This window comes from Heliconius melpomene, chromosome 20, assembly GCF_056956725.1.
Source record: "Heliconius melpomene rosina isolate 202511_hmr_F chromosome 20, ASM5695672v1, whole genome shotgun sequence".
In the NCBI taxonomy this organism is placed as follows: domain Eukaryota; kingdom Metazoa; phylum Arthropoda; class Insecta; order Lepidoptera; family Nymphalidae; genus Heliconius; species Heliconius melpomene.
The window spans coordinates 4,672,656-4,697,765 of record NC_140408.1 but is presented as its reverse complement, the minus strand read 5'-3'; the positions used below and the strand labels follow the sequence as shown (position 1 = coordinate 4,697,765).

General features: G+C 31.7%; 4 protein-coding genes across 7 annotated transcripts in view; 2 read left to right on the top strand and 2 right to left on the bottom strand.

Annotated features, from left to right (window-relative positions):
- Positions 1 to 305: 305 nt before the first annotated feature.
- Positions 306 to 6,401, bottom strand: Miro (mitochondrial Rho GTPase). Of its 2 annotated transcripts, XM_085204945.1 has the most exons (12): positions 6,019 to 6,401; positions 5,721 to 5,935; positions 5,492 to 5,644; positions 4,874 to 5,005; positions 4,400 to 4,596; positions 3,741 to 3,930; positions 3,296 to 3,431; positions 3,092 to 3,222; positions 2,650 to 2,880; positions 1,833 to 2,026; positions 1,046 to 1,084; positions 306 to 596 (listed from the first exon to the last, which is right to left on the bottom strand). In XM_085204945.1, the coding sequence occupies exons 1-12, from the start codon at positions 6,209 to 6,211 to the stop codon at positions 470 to 472; spliced, it is 1,938 nt and encodes a 645-aa protein (XP_085061071.1). In that variant the 5' UTR covers positions 6,212 to 6,401; the 3' UTR covers positions 306 to 469. The 2 variants fall into 2 exon arrangements, with proteins under 2 accessions (XP_085061071.1, XP_085061072.1); XM_085204946.1 differs by lacking the exon at positions 1,046 to 1,084.
- Positions 6,402 to 6,663: 262 nt separating this feature from the next.
- Positions 6,664 to 13,807, top strand: Polr3B (RNA polymerase III subunit RpIII128). Of its 2 annotated transcripts, XM_085205362.1 has the most exons (11): positions 6,664 to 6,859; positions 6,993 to 7,324; positions 7,435 to 7,547; positions 7,645 to 7,820; positions 8,287 to 8,474; positions 8,874 to 9,258; positions 10,147 to 10,510; positions 10,654 to 11,112; positions 11,303 to 12,097; positions 12,293 to 12,593; positions 13,332 to 13,807. In XM_085205362.1, exons 1-11 carry the CDS (start codon positions 6,785 to 6,787, stop codon positions 13,546 to 13,548), a joined length of 3,405 nt encoding a protein of 1,134 aa, XP_085061488.1. In that variant the 5' UTR covers positions 6,664 to 6,784; the 3' UTR covers positions 13,549 to 13,807. The 2 variants fall into 2 exon arrangements, with proteins under 2 accessions (XP_085061488.1, XP_085061489.1); XM_085205363.1 differs by lacking the exons at positions 6,664 to 6,859; positions 6,993 to 7,324 and having other exon boundaries at positions 7,447 to 7,547; positions 7,628 to 7,820.
- Positions 13,808 to 14,179: 372 nt separating this feature from the next.
- Positions 14,180 to 19,639, bottom strand: LOC146527629 (sphingomyelin phosphodiesterase 4). Its single transcript, XM_085205364.1, has 13 exons — positions 19,371 to 19,639; positions 18,981 to 19,283; positions 18,793 to 18,895; positions 18,120 to 18,336; positions 17,655 to 17,826; positions 17,202 to 17,494; positions 16,506 to 16,683; positions 16,210 to 16,328; positions 15,531 to 15,748; positions 15,260 to 15,390; positions 15,071 to 15,178; positions 14,871 to 14,993; positions 14,180 to 14,538 (listed from the first exon to the last, which is right to left on the bottom strand). The coding sequence occupies exons 1-13, from the start codon at positions 19,386 to 19,388 to the stop codon at positions 14,212 to 14,214; spliced, it is 2,310 nt and encodes a 769-aa protein (XP_085061490.1). The 5' UTR covers positions 19,389 to 19,639; the 3' UTR covers positions 14,180 to 14,211.
- A 466-nt stretch (positions 19,640 to 20,105) lies between these two features.
- Arms (Ankyrin repeat-rich membrane spanning) overlaps positions 20,106 to 25,110 on the top strand; it is a 36,795-nt gene continuing 31,790 nt past the window's right edge. The window contains exon 1 of one of the 2 annotated variants that reach the window (XM_085205360.1): positions 20,106 to 20,300. Coding sequence is in view for 1 of the 2 variants with exons in the window: in XM_085205355.1 (XP_085061481.1) it covers positions 21,804 to 22,097 (294 nt within the window). In the remaining variant the exon portion in view is untranslated. Of the gene's footprint in view, positions 20,301 to 21,662; positions 22,098 to 25,110 lie in introns of those variants that run through there. The other variant, XM_085205355.1, reaches the window with a different exon arrangement.

Genomic DNA, 25,110 nt, shown 5'->3' with positions numbered 1-25,110 from the left:
GGCAGAGCGAACACAGTGTTAAGACAGTCCGTTCCCCACCTTCCGCCGAAGGAGGCATTGAGAGTTGAGTGGTGGAACTCAACGCCGCGCTTTCGCTCGACACCAGAGCAAAGAAATGAAAATATAATTTGAATAAATATTTCATTTCCTCGATCGCATCGAACCCACAACCAGTCGATTTTACAGTCACACTTTGTGCCCATGCGCCACGACAGGATATCATAATATCCACATGTTTTCGTTAATATACAGTCCCCTTCTCGGTACTTAAAGATTAAATAATGAACACAAATAAAAACCACATGTAAATGAAAACGTTTTATTTACAACTGAAATTAAATTAAAATAAATTATGTACGGCCGACGCACTACACATCTTTGGTTTATATTGGATGCTTTATGAATGAAGACTATATGACGCGTCTACTTCGGTATCAACGAGCTACTCTGGTAACAGTGACATGAGTGTTCAGTGACGTTGGAAACTCAACATCTTGATAAGCATGAGTCCCATGATGGTGGCTGCAGCGACGCTTATACCCGCCTTCCACCATGACGAATTCTCGCCCGCCAAACTTGCGAAATGTTTCAGGTGCCTGTTAATAATAGTAATATGTGACAATATTAATTTTATTGAAACCGTAGAGCAAAGAATATGATTGTAAACTCAATGGGTGTGGGTTCAATTTCCACTCTGGAGGAATGATTTTGTTCTAGTTTTTTTTTGTCTAAAACGTAAAACAAAAGAAAATTTACTCAGCAGTTTGTGATCTACAAAGCTTTAACCTTTTTATAGTTTATACTTCGGAAGGGTTATTTAAAAAATATTTTTTTAAAATTAAAAATAAAATAAACTTTTTCATTTATAATTACGAAAATGTTACTTTTTTAAATTAAATAATATTCAGCATATTTTATAGATGTGATTTAACGATTTTACGAGTTCAAATATTTTTACTAAGTTTTATACTAAGAACTCAAGTGATATATTAATTGTGCCTTAGTGCAGTGTTTAATATTTATTTAAAATACATTTTATAATTACCTGTGTTTGCTGAATAAAATCCAAGCAGCTTGAAATTGACTGATAAAAGCATAGTTAGAATATTGGTTTTAATTTAAATCCTAAATTACTTGTTATATTTAACATATAATGTCATGAGTCAATATCTTATTGCTACAGAATAGAATTTGATGGTAAGGTTTCAAGTTTCAATCATAAGGGATTGAGTATGGTACAGTAGAAACTCGATTATCCGGCCCTCACTTGTACGGATACGCGATTATCCAGACTATCAACCACGATAATTTATTACATCCTACTATAATGAAACCTAAGAAAATTTATTTGTACGTAAGTAAGTATGTGTACAAATCGTACGTTCGTACGGAAATTGTTAATATTTTTTCAATAAACGTTGATTTTCGTTGACATGTACTTGTTGCTTTTATTAGACATATAACAATTTTGCGTTACATATGCACAAAACCAACTTTTCTTTATACATTAGATTATCCGGATTTTCGATTATCCGAATGACTAATGACAACAATTAGTCCGGTTAATCGAGTTTCTACTGTACTTTCATTAAATACATATAATATACAAATTTGATGTAAGCGTTAGCAATTAAACATATAGTGCAATCATTATGAATGATTTTAAGTGTAGAGTTGTGTAGAATTAAAAGTTAGCCATTTAATTTTTTGTAAAATTTTAGCAGTTTACCCATGAGTAGCTGTACACTGTACTATAAATAATTTACATATATGTATATAATTTAATTGTCATATATATTTATATAATTTAGTAAATTTTAAACAATACTTACGGAAATGCAGCCATTGTTGCTAATTTAACAAAAACATCATGTTTATTTTCTTTAATGTTAAAAAATTGTGGTGGTAGTAATTGGTACTTGTTGCAGAACACCTCTGGTTGTAATATGTACTCTTGTCTAATTATCATATTATCGCCTTTTGTACCAACAATTAAAACAGGAATGTGACTTTCAGCAAAATATTTCTGTAAATAAATTAACTAAGCTCGAAATATGCTTCTTATACATAAACTACCGGTGAAAAATATGAGAAAACAAATAAAAGCCACCATATTTAAAATGTTATGAAAAACTAGATTTATTTTCATGTTGTACGCAAGATTTAAAACTTTTTAGTTTAAAAGAAGTCTTGACGAATACATTGTTCCTAACAAAACACACACAAGAAAGTTTAAGCAGATTTTTCATCGAAATATTCTCCTTTGCACTTAATGACTTTTTTAGTAATCTTGGCATACAAGCAATTCATTTATCCAAAGTTTCTTGCGAGTGATTATTCCAGCTTTCCTCTAATGCATTCCACTTGGCCTGCTGTGAAGTGGACACTGTTCCCGAATGTTTCGATCAAACTCTTCCCATAAAAGCTCTATGGGGTTAGGATTGGGACTTTGAGGTGGCCATATCATGTTTTCTAATACTTTTCGGACTGTTTTTTGTCTAAGTAAGATTTTGAGACAATGAACAATAAATTGAAACAATTGAAAAATAAAATTATAATACATACAATAAATTAAATCCTATAATAAAATATAAACTAATGATGTAGACAAATTATATTTCTTCACCGACACCAAAGATATGTACTTACAATGTATATTCTAGCGATATATTCAAATGATCTACACGCGGCCACGTCGTATACAAGGCAGGCAACGTCACAATTCACTTCATGAGGCTGCAAGGGGTCGGACACACGGGTGATTGGAATTTCCTTTAGGACTAAGTACTTCTCTTGCCCATACACATGAATAGTGTTAATGCAACAGTTGCTCTCCACACCGTTACCATCACCTCGCTCATGAGTACTTGGCTTTATTTTCTGAAATATTACACAATTTACAAGAATATATACAATAGCGTAAACTCGAAAATAAGTGTTATTACGATAAATATTCCATCAAAAAAATAATAGTTGTTTACAATAAGATAAATATAAATTTTATCTTGGTTCAGTAAATTAGATGCATTAGTTTTTCATACTTGTGGAAAATTATATAATATAGCTCATTTTACCATCTCTTATCTCATACCTTATGGGCTATACCAAGAAAGCTCCTACAGATGGAGGTTTTCCCACAGGACCTAGGTCCTATAATATGGCACTGATAAACATTTCGGCTAGATTGCTTCTTGGCAATATCAACCTTTTTTTCTCTAGTTACTGAAAAATCAATTGTGTTAATAAGAATATGAAAAACTGATAAGAAATAAATTATAAGCTTTATCGAACTTACTGTGTACTGCTGATTTTTGAGAATCATTTTCCAAGAAATTAAAACCTAGATATGCTAAATACAAACTTGTATTTTGTAAGTCAAGTAAGGTCATAAGGGTCCACCGGCACATCCAGCCTTGCAAAGTTAAGTAACCCTGTGGAATATGGAAATGAATCATTGATAAAGTTAATGTTATATTTATATTTAAGTAACTGTTAAAGCTTGGCTCTTAATATTAAATTTTCTCTAGATTAAATTTTCCATAATAAAAAGAAGATTTCTTTCAAGATGATCATTTCTTTTAACATCTACATTCAAGGGTTTCTGGTAGAGATCTCTATTAGAGATAAGTTATCCATTGTACACATTTTTTCTGTTGTCAAAGTTTTCTGTACTTTATTTCTTGTGTGGTACATAAATAAATGAAAAAGAAAAAAAAAGAAGAATTATTAAAGATACTTACTTTGTCATTTGTTGGAACTGTGTAACGTAAGTTGTGCCATGGAATTCGAGGGCAGCAAGAAAAAACATTTTTTAACTCCGTTGGATTCAACATACCATCTCTGTCTTTGTCATATTTTTCAAATAACTGCGTTAAAAATTGTTGCCCTTTATAAGAGAGTTCTGATGTGCATCCAGGAGGCACTTTTATGCTGTAATTTATAATATTATTAGCCTTTGTATTATGTTTTTTTTTTACAATTTTATTTATTCAGGTTCCTTAGAGTCTATGGTAATACTTAGAGAACTTTTGGCAAAAGATTTATCATAATTCTCTGACTTTATGCTGTATCTCACGGATTACTGTGTAAGAGGAGAGAAACTAGTGTTAGGATACTTTGTTCACCATGAATTGTCCAATTTTCAACAGAAATAAATGAAATTATTAATCAAACATAGCAAATTCTACAACACAACACTAAATAGTTATTTAATGTGAATATACTTGTTATTTTATAGAAGAAATTGTGGTGAATTGGAACAGCATCTGATTGTAAGAGTGACAGTTGTGTGATGTTTTCTCTAATGTTATGTATGATTATGCTACTTCATAAGCAATGTCTCAGGAATGGCAAATGTCTCTGGCAGGCCTTCAAACTAGGTGATGTTAAAAAAACTTACTTAGGGTACAAATAGCTTTGTGTTAATTCTAAATTTTCATCATATCCAAACTTGCGTAAGACTGTCCATGTGGTTTCATTTCTGCCTCTTTGTATAAACAAACAATGTAAAAAAATAAATCCTTTCATTGTTATACATTCATTCTCTATACCACCTGCAATATTTTGTGCAATTACTGATTTTACTTCATCTAAAACCTGGAACATAAAAAAATTGCAATCAACAAAATAATATTTCAATTAATTATAACTTACTTTGCAATTTGTGCCTGTTCTAGTTCAGCAGCACATAGTTGACTTTAAGCACAACTGTTATGGATTCGATTTCCACTAAAGGAAATAAAATATTTTAATTTTTTTGTAACCCATTTAAGTTTCAGAAATTGAAAAATGCAATTTTCTTAGCACTTTGACTCCTCTGTCTACCATGCTAAATGGAGGTGTAAGAGAAAAAAATGATTGATAGTATTGTGACCTGTAATTGTAACGGCGTATCGAAACATTTCTTCTGGAATACTGTTATTTCATAATCATCTATGAGGCCATCCCCATCAAGATCACAAATTCTATATATTCTTGTTAAAGCTTTCTTGCACCTCTCTGTAAGCTAAAAAAATATTGTTAATTTAAGTGGTTCATAATGTGGTGGTGTGGTGGAATGGCATCAGTCAATAACCATGATGGTTGTGGGTTTAATGCTTATTTAGAAAAAAATAGTATATTTTAATTAATTACGTGTTTTCTCTCTGATAGACAAAGTTTGACTAAGTTCCATCATTCAATATGTTTCAAAAAAACTGGATTAGGGGGTAGCGGAGTATATCAATACGAGGTTCCCTGTGCCCTGTTATACAGGAAAACACATGAAGGTGCTATTATCTAAGATACTAAGCTTATTGAGCAGTTATTTTTAAAAGTCATTAAATTTATTAATCATGTACATATAAATATTTATTATTAATGTAGATAAATCTAAAGAAAATTACTTATCATGTAAAAACATGTCAAAGTAACATTTTTTTTATTTAAAAACATCTGAAAAAAAAACTTAGTATTTTTGAAATGATTTAGTATTAAACAAATTTATATATACCTCTTGTTCTTCAATGGAATATATGGGATGAATAGGATGTAATACTGCTTTCTGTGCATTATAAAACATTTCAGACACATTTGTTAAAGTCTTTGCAGAGCATTCTATGCATCTGTCAACCTCTGGATATTCTTCAGCTATGTCCCAAATATTCTAAAATAACAAATTTGATTAGTTATGGATAGTAATTTGATAATAATTAATATCCAACAGTTTAAAATAAACTTACATCAATGACAGAGTAATCAATTAAATCAATTTTATTTCCCACGAGTATCACAGGCTTTCTATAATCATCTGGGCAGTTATCTCTTTCTCTTACAAATGGAAGCCAATAAGAAGCTATTTTATTCAATGTTTCTTGCTTGTCAACAGAAAAGACTATACATATTACATGCGCTTTTTGAATCTCTTCTGCAACTTGTTCTATTGTTTGTTCAGACACTAGAAAAAAGTGTGAAATATAATTCATTGCATAATTCTATGGAATTTATAAATTACTCACCTCTTATTGTTATGAAACTTACAGCATACATCAACGATATTTGTAGGGACTTGCTCTGGAGTAACATCAGCTGGAATTGTTATTTCTTCAGCTTTAGGGGGAACATGTTCTGCGAATTCTTCGGTAACTAATGAAAGAATTAAGGATGTTTTACCGACTCCTGGTTCTCCGAGCAATATAATCCGAACTGTTCTAGGAATAGATTCATACACCATTTTGAATTTTGTTGTTATTCTTTGTCAAGACATAATGGAATCATTGTAGTAATGAATATTGCTGATTTAAATAACGTTTTGATTTATAAATACTTTTATTTTTACGTATACGAGCCTAAATACCGATTTTTAACTTTTACTTTGTATTCTTGGTCTGTGAGTGTGACTTTTACCATAGATAGAATAAAAATTTCAAAATTCAGATAAGAAACAAAATATAGGTTATATATACCACTTGTAAAAGATTTTGTACAGATGAAAAATAAAGTATGCCATGCACCATTCAAAAGTCTTATTTTGAGGTTTTTAGACCTGCCAGTTAAATGAGTTGAGCATAGTTTATTTAGAGCATAGTTTTATAGAGAAGGTAATATAATGATTGATAAGTCTGCTAAAATCTAGACTGGCGCTGCGTACATGCGTAAATTGAAATGTTAAGGACGTCAAAATAATAATGTCAGATTGACATCTATCTATGCTAGGCCATTTGTTGTGGTAAATCTTTAAATAATCATGTTTTTTTTTAAAAGCACAATGTTAAAATAGATATGTACGCAGGCTCAAACCACTAAAATGGGAGAAATAAATAATAAACATGCAGAGTGGGACACAGGAAAAGGCTTAAGAGAACCAATAAAAGCACTAGAGGTTAGTAGTTTTTAAGTGCATGCTTAAATGTTATGATTATTTAAACATACGACAATATTGGTAATAATAATAAAATAATAATAGAAAGAAATTTAAAATTTTGTAATATTATGATTACGGTTAACATTTTCAGGATAAATGGAAGCTAGTTCCTTCGTTTCTCCAAGTAAAAGGCTTAGTTAAACAACATATAGATTCATTCAATTATTTTATAAACGTGGAAATTAAAAAAATAGTTCAAGCAAACGAGAAAGTATTTTGTGATTCTGATCCTTTGTTTTACATTAAATACTTAAATGCTTATGTGGGCACACCAGATTTGGAAGAAGGCTTTAATGTATCCAAACCTACTACTCCACATGAGTGTAGACTCAGAGATATGACCTATTCTGCACCAATTACTGTTGATATTGAGTATATAAGAGGAAATCAAAGAGTTATTAAAAATAAGCAATTAATTGGAAGGTTTAAACATTTTTTTATTCTATTAAAACATATAATTAATTATTTGAAATACAATAAATAGATCTGATGATTAATATTTAACATATTTTTTATTATAATTAATATTTCAGAATGCCATTAATGTTACGATCTTCTAACTGTGTTTTAACAAATAAATCTGATTTTGAACTAGCTCAATTGAATGAGTGCCCACATGATCCTGGTGGTTATTTCATAATAAGAGGTAGATACAATTTTTTTTTAAAAAATTGCTGTTAATTAATTTAAATACCTGCCTTCATATTATAGAAATATAAAAAATAGTTCCATTCTGTCTCCAGGTCAGGAAAAAGTAATCTTAATACAAGAGCAATTATCTCGAAATAGAATGATTGTAGATGAATTTAAAGGAGCTATACAATGTCAAGTTACAAGTTCAACACATGAGAAAAAAACAAGAACTAATGTTATTGTAAAAAATGGGAAATATGTTCTTCGACATAATGCTTTATCTGATGTATGTTACAATGAACAGTTAATATAATATTTGTTTCTTGCTATAATTTTTTTAAATATTCTATGAAAAATTCATCTCAAATATTATTATTACACATGATATAACTGAGGCCAGTTGTGGTGCATTATGCCCCATAAAGTGTGACTGCAAAATCGATTGGTTGTGGGTTCAATCCTCAGTCAAAGAGATGAAATATTTATTTAAATTTATATTTTCTTTTCTTTGCTCTGGTGTCGAGGCAAAATTGCGGCATTGAGTTCCGCCAATCAACTCGCAATGCCTTCAGAATTTGGTAGAAAGTGTGGAATGGAGTGTTTTAACATTATGTTTCCTCTGCCTACCCTGCTGTGCGGGCTATAGTGTGAAGCTATTGAAAGACAGTCTTAATATGGAACAAGGCATGAACCTGAAAATAAATATTTGTATGAGTTTAATTTTATATTATTTATTTTTTTGTATTTTTAAGGATATACCCATAGCAATAGCATTCAAGGCAATGGGTATATGCAGTGATCAAGAAATAATGCAACTAGTTGGAACAGATGATGCTGTTGTGAAAAAAATGGCTCCATGTATAATAGATTGCCATAATTTAAAAATATTCACCCAAAACCAAGCTTTAGCGTATATAGGAAGTAAACTTAAAGTAAAAAGGTGAGAAAACAATATTTTTAGTAGTAAATATTTTATTCATATTCAATGCAAAAAATATGAATAAAATATTTTTATGAAATAAATAGCTTTGATTAAATAAATTAGCTCCATGTTGTATCCCACACACAGCAGTGTAGGCAGAAGGAACCTAGTGCTAAGACACTCCATTCCCCACTTTCCGCAGAATTCTGTACGCATTGTGTGTTAAGTGGTGGAACTCAGCGCCGAGCTTTGTCGAGGCAAAGCACGGTGGTTGCGCGGTTTCGAGACACCAATAGCGAGGAAATGGAAAATAAATTAATAATATAACAATAAAATCATAATTTCAATCATTTATTTAATATGTTAAGACAAAAATATTATAGTTTCAAATTTAATAATATAATAAAATATTTGTAGATTTCAAACAGCAAATACAAAATTTCGAACTCCCATAGATGAAGCACGAGACCTATTCGCAACAACAATTCTGGCACATGTTACTGTTGAGAATTATAATTTCTATGTAAAAGCTATATATTTGGCCATTATGGTTAAGAGAGTAATTGAAGCTGAAAATTGCAAAGCAGCTATTGATGACCCTGATTACTATGGTAACAAAAGACTTGAATTAGCTGGATCACTGTTAGCACTCATGTTTGAAGATTTATTTAAAAGATTCAACTGGGAATTGAAATCTATAGCTGATAAAATAATACCTAAAGTAAAAGCTGCTCCATTTGATATAGTCAAACATATGAGACCAGATCTTATTGCAAATGGGCTATTTACAGCAATATCTAGTGTAAGTGTCTCTATATTTTTTGCCTATTTGTTTCTATATACTGCAAAGTGCCTATTTCAAATTCAAAATATTCTTTATTCAAATAAACTTATAATAAGCACTTTTGAATTGTCGAATGAACATATGAACAAAAAGCTACCACCGGTTCGGAAGGCAGTTCTGCTGAGAAGAGCCGGCAAGATACTCAACAGTCAAAATCAATGGTACAATCACAGTCTATTACATTAGTTGGCAGCTATCCTGCATTACATTCAATAGACATTAATTCCATACATGTTTGTCCTCTAAGTATTCTTGAACAGTGTAATAAGCTTTACTTGTCAGAATTTTTTTTACTGATATTTTAAATTTTGGAAATGGTAAATCTAGAATACACTGTGGAATTTTATTATATACACGTATGCTCAGACCCATAAAAAAATTATTAACTTTTTGGAGGCGAAAACTTGGAGTAACAATCTTATCTTTATTTCTCGTTTCTATCGTATGATTGTCACTATGTTTACTATGACAATGTATATTTTGTCGGACAAAGAGAATATTATAGTATATAAATTGGGAAGCAACTATAAGAATACCTGCATCTTTGAAAACATCTCGCAGAGAATCTCGCGCTCTTAGTTTATAAATATATCTCACGGCTCTTTTTTGGAGGATAAATATTGAATTTATGTCTGAAGCACTGCCCCATAGCAGCATTCCATAAGATAAAATACTATGGAAATAGCTATAGTAGACTAGTCGGGCAGTGTCAACGTCCATTTTACAAGCAATCCTTATCACATGTAACATGTTTTATTGTAACAAACACATGTAATATAATATATTTTTATTTAAAGCTATGTTAGATGACATTATATTACTTAGTTCAATTTATAATTATTTTAGGGTAATTGGACAATCAAGAGATTTAAAATGGAAAGGCATGGAGTGACACAAGTACTCAGTCGTCTCAGTTACATATCAGCTTTGGGTATGATGACTAGAGTGAATTCTCAATTTGAGAAAACTAGAAAGGTTTCAGGGCCTAGATCATTGCAGCCCTCTCAATGGGGGATGTTATGCCCGTCGGACACCCCCGAGGGTGAGGCGTGTGGCTTAGTAAAGAATTTGGCTCTTATGACTCATATAACAACTGAATGCTCAGAAGGACCTATAGCAAGACTAGCGGTCAACGCTGGTGTGGAAGATGTGAGACTGCTAGGTGGTGAAGAAATTAATCATCCCGCAGTGTACATGGTTTTCCTTAATGGTATAATTTGTACTCTATAAAGTAATAATATTATTAATTAGATAAAATTTATGTACGCAATTAGTAATTTAGTTACTAAATTAATGTTATTGTTACTGTAAATCGTATTCATTAAATTTATTTAATATTTTGAAATATTTTAGGTAACATATTAGGTGTCACAAGACAATATAAAAAACTGATCAAAATATTCCGACTTTTCCGACGTCGTGGTCTCATATCAGCTTTTGTCTCAATCTACCCTAATCATAACCAACGAACGGTATATATATGCAGCGATGGTGGCCGACTGTGCAGGCCCTACATTATAGTAGAAAAAGGACACCCATTAGTCCAACAATCACATATAAACGAATTAAATAGAGGCATTAGAAAGTTTCAAGATTTTCTATCAGATGGCCTAATTGAATATTTGGATGTGAACGAGGAAAACGACAGTCATATAGCGACCGTAGAGTTGGAGATAGATCCATATGTTACGACGCATTTGGAAATAGAGCCGTTTACCATATTGGGAGTATGCGCGGGTCTTGTACCCTATCCGCATCACAATCAAAGTCCAAGGAATACGTACCAGTGTGCTATGGGGAAACAAGCTATGGGTTAGTAGTAGAAATTGTATTTTTTTTAGATTATTAAAAATCAACGTGTCTAGGGCGATGGATAAATGCTGATATTTTTTTGGTAATATTAATATAATTTTCTGCTTATTATTTAATTATTTAAATTGTTATTGTATTAATTGTATTAATTATTTAAATTGTTTATTTTATGCCAATGGTTTTATTTCAGGTACAATTGGTTACAATCAAAAAAATAGAATTGATACATTAATGTACAACTTGGTGTACCCTCAGTGTCCAATGGTCAAAACAAAAACTATAGAGCTGACAAATTTCGACAAATTGCCTGCAGGGCAGAACGCTACAGTGGCAGTAATGAGCTATAGCGGCTACGATATCGAAGACGCCTTGATTTTAAACAGAGCATCAATAGATAGAGGATATGGTCGGTGTCTGGTCTACAAAAGTGCCAAAACAACTATGAAACGTTATAGCAACCAAACATCAGACAGAATTTTGGGGCCCTCTAGAGATGCAGTCACTGGAAAAATTATTAAAGCCCATGAGGTTTTGGACGTCGATGGCATTGCTGCCCCTGGCGAGATGGTGGAGAACCGCCAAGTCCTCATAAACAAGCAAATGCCACCAGCTACCTTGAACCCTATAAGCCAAGGTCAACCACAGCAAATCGATTATAAAGACGTCCCCATTACATACAAAGGCCCGGTCGAATCATATATAGAAAAAGTGATGGTTTCATCGAATTCGGAAGATGCCTTTCTTATTAAAATCTTGTTGCGACAAACGAGGGTTCCCGAAATTGGTGATAAGTTCAGTTCCCGGCACGGACAGAAAGGTGTCACTGGTTTAATAGTACAGCAAGAGGATATGCCGTTCAATGACCGTGGCATTTGTCCCGACATGATAATGAATCCTCACGGGTTTCCCTCGAGAATGACGGTTGGTAAAACAATCGAGCTGTTGGCAGGAAAGGCTGGGTTGATGGAAGGCAAATTTCATTATGGTACGTGAGTGTGTGTTATCTCTTTGCTGTCGTATCATTTATTTTTAATATTTTGATTAGAACACAAATATTACCTAAGTCTATCGTTATTTAAAAATGTATTAGTGTATTTACCTATTTTATAAATTATACAATACTTATGTATAATTTATAAAATACAATACATCTTTACAATTATTTAATTGTATTTTATAGGTACAGCATTTGGCGGATCGAAGGTGCGAGACGTTTGCAAAGAACTGGAAAAGCACGGCTATAATTACCACGGAAAGGACATTTTCTACTCCGGTCTGACCGGGGAGCCCTTAGAGGCGTATATATACTCAGGTCCAGTGTATTATCAGAAATTGAAGCATATGGTGCAGGATAAAATGCACGCGAGGGCGAGAGGGCCCCGTGCCGTCCTCACGCGGCAACCTACTGAGGGCCGCTCGAGGGATGGGGGCCTGCGGCTGGGAGAAATGGAACGCGATTGCCTTATAGGTTATGGGGCCAGGTAAGCTACAAGTTGTTTTATAATATAATTTTTAGTTAATTTGTTACATATGTTTAATTTTTTTTTAGTTTCACGATATATCCCTCACATAGCAGGGTCCGTCTGCCTAGACGGAAACTAATGTTAAGACTCCGTTAACATTAAAACACTTGTTTTTCACTTTTTGCAAAATTTTGGACACAATTCGTTTTAGGTGGCGATGAAATGTAATATTCAATACTTTCATTTCTCGAGTGTGATCGAACCTCGAACGGTCGACTGTAACCACGTGTATGGTTACAGTCGCACGCTTGTGCACCTGCGCAACGAATGGCCTCTTACTACTTAATTTCTTATTACAAGTAATGTAGCGATAACTTTAGACTATCATTACATTAGATATATCACTACTGTATGTATACATAGATTGTGTCGAATTATTTGAACAATTTTTTTAACTTAATGAACAAGAAAAATTTTGCAGTTCCAATTAAGCTCACCTTTAAGAATAAGCGTGTAATTATTACGTGACTATTGCGTTTCCCTATCGGGGAATGAATTATTTAATATTTAATTTCCTCTCTCTGGCAAAGCGCAGTATTGAATTCCGCCACTCAACGCATCCTTCGAGAATTCGGCAGTGTTGCACTAGGTTCTCAGGTTGCCTACTTGTGCAGGATACAGCAAGAAGCTAGAAAAATAACCAAGAAAAATGTACAATTCCTATTAATCTAAAGTTAATCGGATCACTTCCCACAGTATGCTACTGATGGAGCGGCTGATGCTGGCGTCGGACGCGTTCAGCGCGGACATCTGCGGCGCGTGCGGGCGGCTGGCGGCGCGCGCTTGGTGCCACGCCTGCCGCTCAGCCGCCGCCGTGTCCTCCGTCGACATGCCCTACGCCTGCAAGCTGCTTTTCCAGGAGCTGGCCGCCATGAACATCGTGCCCAAGCTCACGCTTAAGAACTACTGTTAATTTTGCATCGATCGATTTAGAAGATCCTGGTCAACAATATCAAATTTACGCTATAATAGTATTGTACTGTCATCGGATCCCGATCGACATTCAGAATATACTAGTGAGTCAAAATAACATACAATGCTATTCATAAATTGTCACGTAATAAGAGCGTGTAAAATTTTGTGACATTTTCCAAAATTACTTTTTGTATTCTAGAGCGTAAGCGTGTTATTTTCAAGTCAATGTTATAATAAATATACTTATTAAATATGAACATTTGGGTTGATCTTGGATTAATAACAATAAATAATTTCATCCATCCTTTTTTTCTAGCAAAGATATGAGATATGATATGAGAGATGGTAATTGTGTGGCTTTTAAAAAATGATTATTTGGAATTGAATTATGAATTTACTTGGAACTTTTATATAGCTACAATTTTATTTCACATTATAGTTCTTAAAAAGTAAAATAAAAATTTGGCTGGTTGTGAAGCAAACTCAAAATTTATCTCTTAAATTGTTATCTACTATTAAATGACATGTCGTACGTACATAATCATAAAAAATAGATTGGATAATTCCAACTATATAAGATTTCAAATTTTGAAAAGAAATCTAAAGTATAAGAAAAAAAAATACCAGAAAAAATTGCCAAAATAAATTTATTCACAATGTATCATTCATTTATTATTCTTAATATTTTAAAAGAGGCTCTGGAGATTATATAAATAGACCACATCATAATAAGAAAAAAGGCATAGAATATTCCATTATAAGATAACATTCTAAACATAATATATCCTAAGGTAATCCATACAACAAGCACATGTGAAGCCAGGCGGCGCAACGATAGTCTTGGGGGAAGGTCCCGGTACACTATGTTCTGGTGATAGCTCTCATCTTTCACATACGTTTGTATTGTTAAAGGCTTTTGTAACACTTCACGCATTATGTACCCTAATAAGTCGTTTCTTCTCCATAGCTTTGTAAATTCTTCTCCATACTGAAATTAAGTTATATTACGATTTAAGTCATCGTGGCGTAGCAGGACAGTGTTTTGACTGTAACCGCGACAGTTGTGGATTCAATTCCCACTGGAGAATGAATCATTTTCATTTCCTCCCTTCGGTCATAAGACAGTGCGCCGTTGAGCTCCTCCATAAATCAAGCAATGTCTCTTAAGTTGGGCAAATGTGGAGAATGGCGTCTTGACACTAGATTGCCTATGCTTATTCTGCTATATGCGGGATATAGCATGAAGCTTAGAAAAGATGATTGAGAATTTTATTACAATATTCTACTTTATAATATAAAGTAATAATATACATTACAAACCATCTCATTCAGTCTCGTTGTTATTTGGTATAAAATCCTTACTAATATTGTGTTTTCATAAGACATTATTGGCATCAGATCAGGATCTCCCATATATTGAACCCCAGTTGGTTTATTCCTAAGCTAAAACAATAAATATACAATTAAAAATAATGTTTTTACAATATAATCTAGAAACACAACAAAATGTTCACACTTACTTTTTGTGCAATAGAAAGATTAAAGTTATTGGAATTTGCTAATGATGAATGTTCAGCAGAATTGTCCATTACCTCTGTTTCTAAAGGCAGCAGCATATTTTCATTTAACTAGAAGTATATAAAATTACACTAGAATATTAAGAGCAAAAATATAATTATAAGAATATGGAAACATAATTGTAATCATACCCCAAATATGTTAGTGAAGAAATTAACACAGCTTGTTAAGTAATTAGGAACTTTCTTATATTCTTCCAACATCATAGCTTCCTCTTCTGTATTTCCAATCATGAGCCAGTGTTTTAAAGAATTCCAGATTCCTTAAATAAATAACCCAATTTTATTAGTTAAATGTAAAAAAGAAATATTTGGCATTAAAAAAGAGTATGAAAAAAAGTATGGATAGAAAATAAAAAAGCATGTACATATATGTACATATATAAAAAATATTAATGATTACCTTTATTTTGCTGGCTCAATCTATCGACGTAATTTTCTAAATTTTTATCTGCGGCATGTTTTGCAGATAGTATTCTCTTTACAAAATCTAATGTAAAATTCTTTTTACTGTCGCTCCAGACAGGGTCGTACTCAAAAGTGGCCGTCATGTTTAATTCTGATATAGCTTGTTTAGCTATTGCCACCCACTTGTTTAAAGCAATCCCATTGTATGTGTAGCTAAAAATATATCAATTTGAGACTTGGAGATTTATAATTTATTATTTATTTGAATCAGGTGTTTCTTAACACTCGTGTCACTTACAGACTCTTGTCTGGGAACCTAAGGTTAGTGAGTGGAAAAACTAAGTACCATGTCGAATTTTAGAGATATTGCTTATTAGGTAGCGGAACTAAATGGTGTGCTTAGTCCTATTACCAAATCGAGTAAATGAACCCAATTTATTACCTTGATATGGGGAATCTAACCCACAACCGTTATGTGTACAATCAGACACTGTACCGCTGTGTCACAATGACCTTTATATATAGTATGTACTTTGTTTTTATACATTATTTTACTATACTGTAGTTGCTTTCAAATTTTAAAATCTTTTAACTGTTTAGTATATACTACATCTAAGTTATTATTTTTGTTATTATTTTAGCAAATTTAAGTAACTTAAAATATTTTAAAGTACCTTTGGTCTAAGTTAGAGTTGTTATAGCTGTTGTCGAGAGTTTGTAACCCAGATACATTATCCCTTATCGCTTTTTCTAAGTTAAGTAGAATTGGCACCAAATGTTGTTGAGAAAATACCTAAAAAAGTTAAGTTACTAATAAGATTCAGCTGAAAATTATGTGAAGGTTGGAAGATCTGATCAGTTTCAATTATTAATTATTTTATAAAAAGGTGGAGTGAAATACCTTTATAAATGGACATAATTTATACATAAATTTGTATATTTTATTCAAAGATTAATGAAAAGTACTTACTTTGCCTAGTCGGAATAACATAACTGCGTTTTTGTATGCCGACAAGTCCAACCTCATGAACCTTGGTAAGACTAATTGAAATATGCAAGTGTAAGAAGGAAAGTTTTCAGCAATGAATTGAGTGTAGCTTGCATCTAATGTACCACTGTTACCTTCCTCTTGGTTACTAGCCGGAAATCTGTATAACATACATAATAATTGATATATAAAACAGAAGGATGTATTGAATGTAGAAATAAATACAGTTTTATATTAATTGAATGACTTAGTGGTACAGAGTCTAATGTATGCGTGACTGTTGCGGGTTCCATTCGCAGGGAAAGAAATATTTTTGTTTTCCTTACTTTGATAACAATGCAAAATGTCTCGAAACATTAACACTAGGTTTTCTCTGCTTTGTCTACTACATAAAAGATATAGCGTCAATAATTAAATCTACCCGTCGCTTGAAAAGGCACCCAAATGTTTGCGACTGAATGAAGCCCACTCGCGTCTTCAAAAGTATAAAGCGCAGAACTCCCCAGGATCTTCTCTTATCATAAAATAGTATCTTTTGTAATACTTCTTCACATTATATGGATGTGAAGGAGTATTACAAAAGATACTACATGCACGACAAATGCTACGAGATAGAAGGGCAGATTGCAGGAATAAAAAGGAATTTAAAAAAAAAATCTAAATGGTTAAAATAATTACCTATCTTGAGTTATACTGCTGTTAGTATACCTCCAGGGTTGAATTAGACTGAGCCACAATTCCATTACAAGCCTAAATGACGCATCTAATGGCCAAGTCATCACTAAGTTTTTAATATAATGATATGCTCTGGAACACATGATTTGCCTTGCATATTTTCTTAATGCAGATGATCTAATAGCTGGGTCTGAATTATATTTTGCAGAAAATGAATGTATATGTTTGACTAAAACTCGCACTATTCTAACTCTTTCAGGGCTTGAATTTGCTGGGCAATAATTGCGGTCATATATCTAAAAATATATAATTGATTTAGCATACAGTTAAACATAAAGTGAGTACTTTTAGGTGAAAAGAATTACTTTATTTTTTATCAGAGTAGAAAGCCGAAAGAATGTATATTTTTTATACATATATATTAACAATCAATATAATGTCACAAATATACAATACCTCAAGGTTTCGATTGCTAAACTGTTCAACACTCATCCATAAATCAAGAAAAACTTGTAACACAGTTTCAGATCTCCAAACTTCATTTCTAGACTGAGTCTGAGAAGTGCTATGCTGGTTGCTCATACCAGATAAATCAGGTATTAATAATAATGATGGAGAATACAGGGGTCTAGAAAAAAATATTTGTTACACACACAAAAATATAAAAATACACACAAAAGAGTCAAACTTAATTTTTATGTTGAAGTATGTGGTTTGCTACAAGCCCATTGTAGTGTATTGGAACAAAATCTGACTATTAATGCAATGATTGGGGGTTTGATCCTCACTTGGAATTAATTTTTTTCACATCCCCAATCACTCCATAGCCTCAAATATAGATGAAAAGTAGACAAACAAGTGTTTTGAAACTGTATTTGGCCTATTTAACTTGAGAAGCTAAGCTAGTAATTTGCTAATTACCTATTTGCAGTTTGAAGAGGTGCAGCCATTGGTACCTTTCCAGTGTAATGAGGGATATGTGGTAAAACTGGAATATTTGGATCCGATGGTAAAAAATTCAACAGATAATCACAAGCTAATGCAAAATATACACTATTCCAATTCTCCCACAAGGCTTTATTTTGGTTATTATTCACTAAGTACAGTGCAAAGTGAAATATATAATAATCAAAAGGATCTGATATTATATGTAGAGAAATTAGAAAATATATGTAAAAGTACAAAATAGTTTCAAATCTTACTTGAATTCCAAAAAAAAAAGTATTGATGCTACAAGACAGGAGAAATGAAAAAAAACATATAATCATTTCCTCCAGTTCAAGATTAAACCCACAATCAAACAGAGCACCACCAGCCAGTGACTGGTGGATACCAGTAACTTTGACCCCTATAACTCCTATATCTAAACAACTGTATTGAGGATCCATATAGTTTTTTATAACCAAATTAAAAAGATAACAAAAATCAGAGACCTCAATATTTTTTACTTGTCTGCTTCACACAGAAAGCCCCATATGGTAGTTTTTTTACACAGAAATATTTTTTTATTTTCAAAATTCTTGACAGCAGCAAAAGAAGAGTTGAATATAAAAGTTTTAACATAAAGGAATTAAAATATAGTTTAAAAGGATACTCAAAGCAAGTGCCACTACATTCATTGATTGGGAGTCTGTAGCTAGCAGATCTGCATAAAACTGTGGACATCTCCCTCTTTCAAGAGTTATCTGTAGGTCTATCTAGAATTTTGGGTTTTATTAGTAATTATAGCCACACACAATTGTATGATACCAAACTATATATAAATGTACAAATACTACTCACAGGAAGAGTGTTTAATGGAAGATTATACTTCAGTTGTGGATCAGACAATAGTTTGTAACAAAGACGAAACATCGGTCCGAGTGGTTCCAAAAAACTCAGTAAAGTCTGATATTCGTACCTGTTTGTTTCAAATGTAATTTGTCTTAAGTTCCATCCATTTTGCCCATAAGGTGCAAAAATATTACTTACAAGCTGAGGAAATATTGCTTGCAAATCTTTATTGGGACTAGCTCGATCAATAAGCGTAGTCAATTCCAAAATTCTTTCATGTAGTGGCAAATTTAAGCAAGAGTAAAATTGAGTCTGAAACGAAGAAATTAATATTTTTAATCGTGACAATATTACTAATACGAAATAAAAAAATATTAATAATTATTTAAACAATAATACCATAATATCACATGCCATGATGTACCACTTATTTATAAATTTAACCGGCCTAAAATTCTATGAAGTGTAATTTAGTTAATGGTTCATAAATTAAAACACAAGTCTAATAGGTTCTTAATGCAGATATATTCTTTTTCTTAGCATATCAATAAATATTAGTATATTTTTTTTCAGAGTATTAACGATGATTTTTTACTTTTAATTTTTTCATTGATATCCAACCAATTACCAAACTCCAGAGAGAATCGTACGTAACAACAAAAAGTGACACTGACAAGTTTTCAGTGTTGTCAGCACTTGATCAGTTCAGTTAAGTTCTTAATTTATGGCGTTTCGACCGTGCCAGTTGAGCACTAACACTAAATGTGTTCTGTGAGCACTAATCACTTCGCCAGCTTTTAAGTATTCTGTGGTTGTCAGCCAACCATATATATAATATATGATTGACTAAAATGACATATTACCGTATTTTATTAACGAACTTTATTAAGTTTAAATTATTGAGCGTAAGATAAATAATGAAAAAATTCAAAGTTATAATTCCTAAGAATCAAATTCCATTCATGTATCTTATATGCGTGTTGATTTATAAAAAAATACAATGTTAAATAATTTAATTGAACGTAGACTGTTTGGTTTCGGCTAGACTTGACGTTGTGACAATTTACTAATGTTTGTAAATAGAAATGTCAATGTCAATGTCATGTACGAATCATAATTAAAATTGACATTGACTTCTAATTGTCATTTGTGCATTTAGCTCTGTTATTTTTATTATAATTTATAGAGTTTGTCGCTCTTGTCACAAAAAATAATGGTAAATAATTACCATGTGTAATGTGAAGTAACGTTTAGTGTTGGTGAAATATATGTCATGTAGAGCTGAAGTTAGATAGCATCCAGCAACGATCTTAAAAAGATAGAGTTCAAGTAAGTATGAGTCGATAACCCATTACAGTAATTTCTCGGATTTTAAATTTGATCATATGAGATTTAATATATTTCGTGCATTATAATAATATTTTTAGAAGGAAAGATTTTACAAAAATATTTTTCTTAACTAGCTTATTACAATATTTGTAACTTGACGCAATATTATAACAATAGTGTTAACGCAATATCATGGTAATACACAAATATTTTATCTCTAACTTATTTTTTAATTTTCTTTTATATCTATTTAATTTGCTTTACTATCACACTAGCACAGCTCACTAACAGAACATAGTATTGGGACACTCCAGTCTCTACTTCTCTCTACTAAGGTCTAGAGTACCTAATACACAACCTTGTTAAACCAGAGTGTGAGAGGAAAGAAAATGACAGAAAACAGATGGGGTAATGAACTCACACCTGTTACAGATACAGTTAGATGCTGTCCTAGCCTAAATTAATGAAATACCATTAAAATATTTTTATTTTTAATAATTTTCACCATTTTATTTACTTTTTTATGTTACTGTTTATAATTTGCTGTTATTATAGTTATTTTTTTTAAACCTCTAGAAAATATAATATTTTTACAGAAATAGTAATTTATAAAATGGTTTATAAATATTTTTTGATAGCCCACATATAGTTTATAAATATTGTTTGTTTGATAGAGAGTAGATGGCCCACAAAATGATTGTATTAATTAGCGATATAAATTAATGTATTATTTAATTAAACACTAGTAATAAGAGATTTTCTGCTTCATTATTATAAAAACGAATTATTTTATCTTGTTTTTTATTTTAAAGTGAGATATGAGAAATTTTAATTATTAATTATTAGTATTTACAAAATTAAAAAAAATAAAAAATTCAACAGCGTACAGTAGGGTAGGCAGAGGGAGCCAAATGTTAAGACATTCTGTTCGCCACTTTCTGCTGTATTTTTCGAGATATTGCGTGTTGAATGGCAAACCTCAACACATTTCTTTTGTCTTGGGGCCAGAGCGAAGAAATAAAAATATTAAAAAACAACGATTCATTCCCTTGAGTGGCTGTTGAACTATTACAAACATACCTTTGTGCCCCTACTCCACAACCCATTTCAAAATTTTTCATTTGAAAAAAAAAAAAGGAATATATCATTATTTTTAAACATGATTAAAAATAACTTTAACATAAAATGTATCTTATGTCTTATATTACATATTTATCCTATCATAAATATGTTAATATAAAAAGTAATTTTAATTCTTTAAAAATACCATTGCTTTTTTTAGAGAAAAACGTTAGCGATTGTCCTGTGATTTAGCGTTCAATCTCCTTCACACACGTGTTTTCGCTAACGTCGTCTCGCGCCGCAGTCCGTATCTGGCGTCGCCCGCGCCAGACGCCCGCCACTCGATTGTCAAACCGCGCTTATCAAAACTTCGCGAAATGTTGTTCTTTACGTAGCGTTCGTATTAGCATTTTGTTTCATCGGTGTTGTATATTTAACAAAATGAAGAGGAAAGACTCTCAATATAGTTTAAATAAAGATGCATCGAGATCCGCTCGATTGCTTACGGACAGTATGTCATCTGATGAACCAGAAACTGAAAGGCTACTCAATTTACAACAACCTCCTATTGTGATGGCAATGGGCAGTGGACGGCGACAGTCGCTCACTGCACCACCTTCACCCACTGACTCCCGCAAGAAACGCGATGGCCGTCATCACAATTATATGAATCACCTTCATCATCTCATCCACTGGAGAGACATTTGGGGCAGCGAACCGCACAAACCCCAAGAGGTAGTTAAGACATTTATCTTTTGCTGTTTTGTTTTATATTTTGAATATTTGCATGGAACACGCATTGTGCCGTTACCGAACTGAATCAAATTTTATTCCTATATCTCTAACTCTCAAATCCTAATATGGTAATTTCGATCGAATAAACTCTACATCACCCTAAAGTTGGTGCAATTACCAAAATAAGATCAGAAAAATAGCTGTTATCAAAAATTTTAAACAAATATAAAATCTTTTTATTTCAAAAACTACTGTAAATATAATTTATACTTATTTAACAATCTGCTGTAAGCATAGAAATGACACTGAGGCGAGTTATACATAATTATGTACTCGTATGTACGTAGATATGACATTATTAAATTACAAACGTACCTCTTACTATTATATTAAAAGTTAAAAAGTTTGACAATGACCCAGACAAAAAATGTTTAATCGTCTACTTGATTTGTAAATAAATGACAATGATAGTTTTTGGCTGATTCTCTTTGTCTCTGTAACCTTGGTCTACTTTTTCCAATTCAATAAAACTTGCCCGTAAACGTTATATAGGTATTAGGTATTAATTTTACTGAACAAATGTGTTTATTTAATCAAATTAATATAATTAAAGAACCAACTCAAATCGAGGTTTTCTCTGCATTATCTGCAATATGTGGGAAACGGGTGAAAAAATGCGGATAAAAAATAAATATTATAAATAATACAAAAAAGAACTTACCGTCTCTACACATTTTTTATTATTTAATTTTTCTTGTAACGATTCAAGGTTTTATTAATATTATGTCACGGTTCGTAATAAAATTACAGATAAAATTATTTTATATGTACATAGATATGTATATAATTTTTAATGGTATCATTTAGTTACAAGTTGGGTAATATTAAAGGAATGTTATATTTTATTTGGCTTTTGTAGTAAACTTAATTTTCCTGACTTAATATTTAGTAGTTTTTCTGTATACGTAGGTACATTTTTACATACATTTTTAAAAATGTGTTATAGCACAGCAAAAAAGCTTGTTAATTTTGCTTAGTATGCATTTTTTTGCTTATTGAGTGGCAGAATTGAACACCGCGCTTGTGTAGAGTGGATAAATGAAAATAGTTTAAATATTCGAAGAGAGAGATCGAGCCCACAAGTATCGCGTCTACACCTAAATACTCAAACTGCGCCACAACGACAACATTAATTTATAATTTTAAAACCTTTACATATGAAAGTTCTTGTTAAGCTTTACTAAGGCATTTACGTTCAGGCTTTGTGTAGTCCTCAACCTTGGACTTCTTAAAGAAAGGTTCCTCAGTGCCGCCATACCTACTAATTCTAGACACGATAAACTTTTAAAAATAACATTGTAATACAAAATATTGCTATACTACTTCTGTAAGAATATATTATGTATTCTAAAAAAAAAACAGCTTCACGCTGTATCACGCACACAGCTGAGTAGGTACAGAGAACCTAGTGTTAATACACTCTGTTCCACAATTTCTTCCGAATTCTGGAGGCATTGCGTGTTGAGTGGCGGAACTAAACGCCGCCTTTTCCCTCGACAGCAGAGCGAAGAAAAGAAAATATAAATTTAAATAAATATTTCATTACCTCGAGTAGAGCTCGAACCCACAACTAGTCGTGTATACAGTCACACTTTGTGCTTCATGCCTGTATAACAGTAATAAAATGAAGAGATACGTTTTACTTCACTATAATACCTATTTTTATTGAACACATAAGTAAGTAATAAAATATTGCAGCTGTGCATAATTAATGTCAACTTCTGTGTGAGGAGAATGACTCAATCAAAATGATGCATATTGTATTGTAATCTTGCCAATTAAAGATGTACTCTTTACAATCTACGAAATCTACGAAAGAACAATACACAATGTTTTGTTGTCTGTATTTTATGCGAATTTCTCGTTCCACACTCTTGTCCTATCCTTATTATTTAAAAACCAAAACAACTCTTATACCTACTTATTATTTCAAAATACATTTAAATATATGAGAATTTATGTGCATATCTAAAAAGTAATTATCTATTAGTTACTGGTAATTATGTTGAGAAATAAAATATTATATTGACGCTACATTTTCTAACAGGAAAACATAAAATCTACTAAGCTTGTTAGCTTATGTATAATATTTTATATCTTTTTATACTGTTTAATAAATTAAACCCCATTTATAATATACCTATTACCTTTTCTGCTTTGAAGTAAATATAAATCTGAAGGGTAGGTGGGGATTAAGAATTATTTATATTTCAATAACCAGTTAATGTTAAAAATATCTTTTGTTATTTTCTCTTATAAAATATGGTAAACAAAAAGGTTAATATAACCTTTTGACTAGTATTTGCAGTGTGAAGGTAGAGCCGTATTTTTATATGGCTGTTAAACCTGTGTCTAGCAGAAGAGAAACGCGTGCTTTTTTTTTCGACCATGAGGTTAATGCTTTGAGCCCTATTGGCCTTAACAGCGACAGCTTGAGAGAAACGTGCGCAGTGAAGAGTTGCTTAAGTAGTATACACCTTTTAAACTTTATAAAAAATATAATGTAGTGTTTATCACTCTATCACTTATATGATAGGCGTGAATGATACTATGACAGTAAAAATAAAACAATCAAAGTACCCTACATAAAGATAACAAATTTTGAAGGAATGTCATGAAATTGTTACATAATGTTAGAAGTGAGCAGTTAGAGACTAGGTACTAAAAGGTGACGAATAAAATATTGCGACAAATCTGATTTAAATTTTACTGCGTTGAATTAGTTTTAAAATATCAATAGTTTTAAGGAAAGCCTTATATGTATATAAATTTCGAGAGTATAAGCAAAAAAATATTTTTATATAACACAAATGAACCTATCGATATCGCCCACAAAAATACTTAGGACCAGCGCCTAATGTTATTTTATCAATTGTAAGACCACTAAAGAAATATTTTTAACAATATAAACATTGTCAAAATTAAATATGGGCGATAATTGTTATAATTTCAG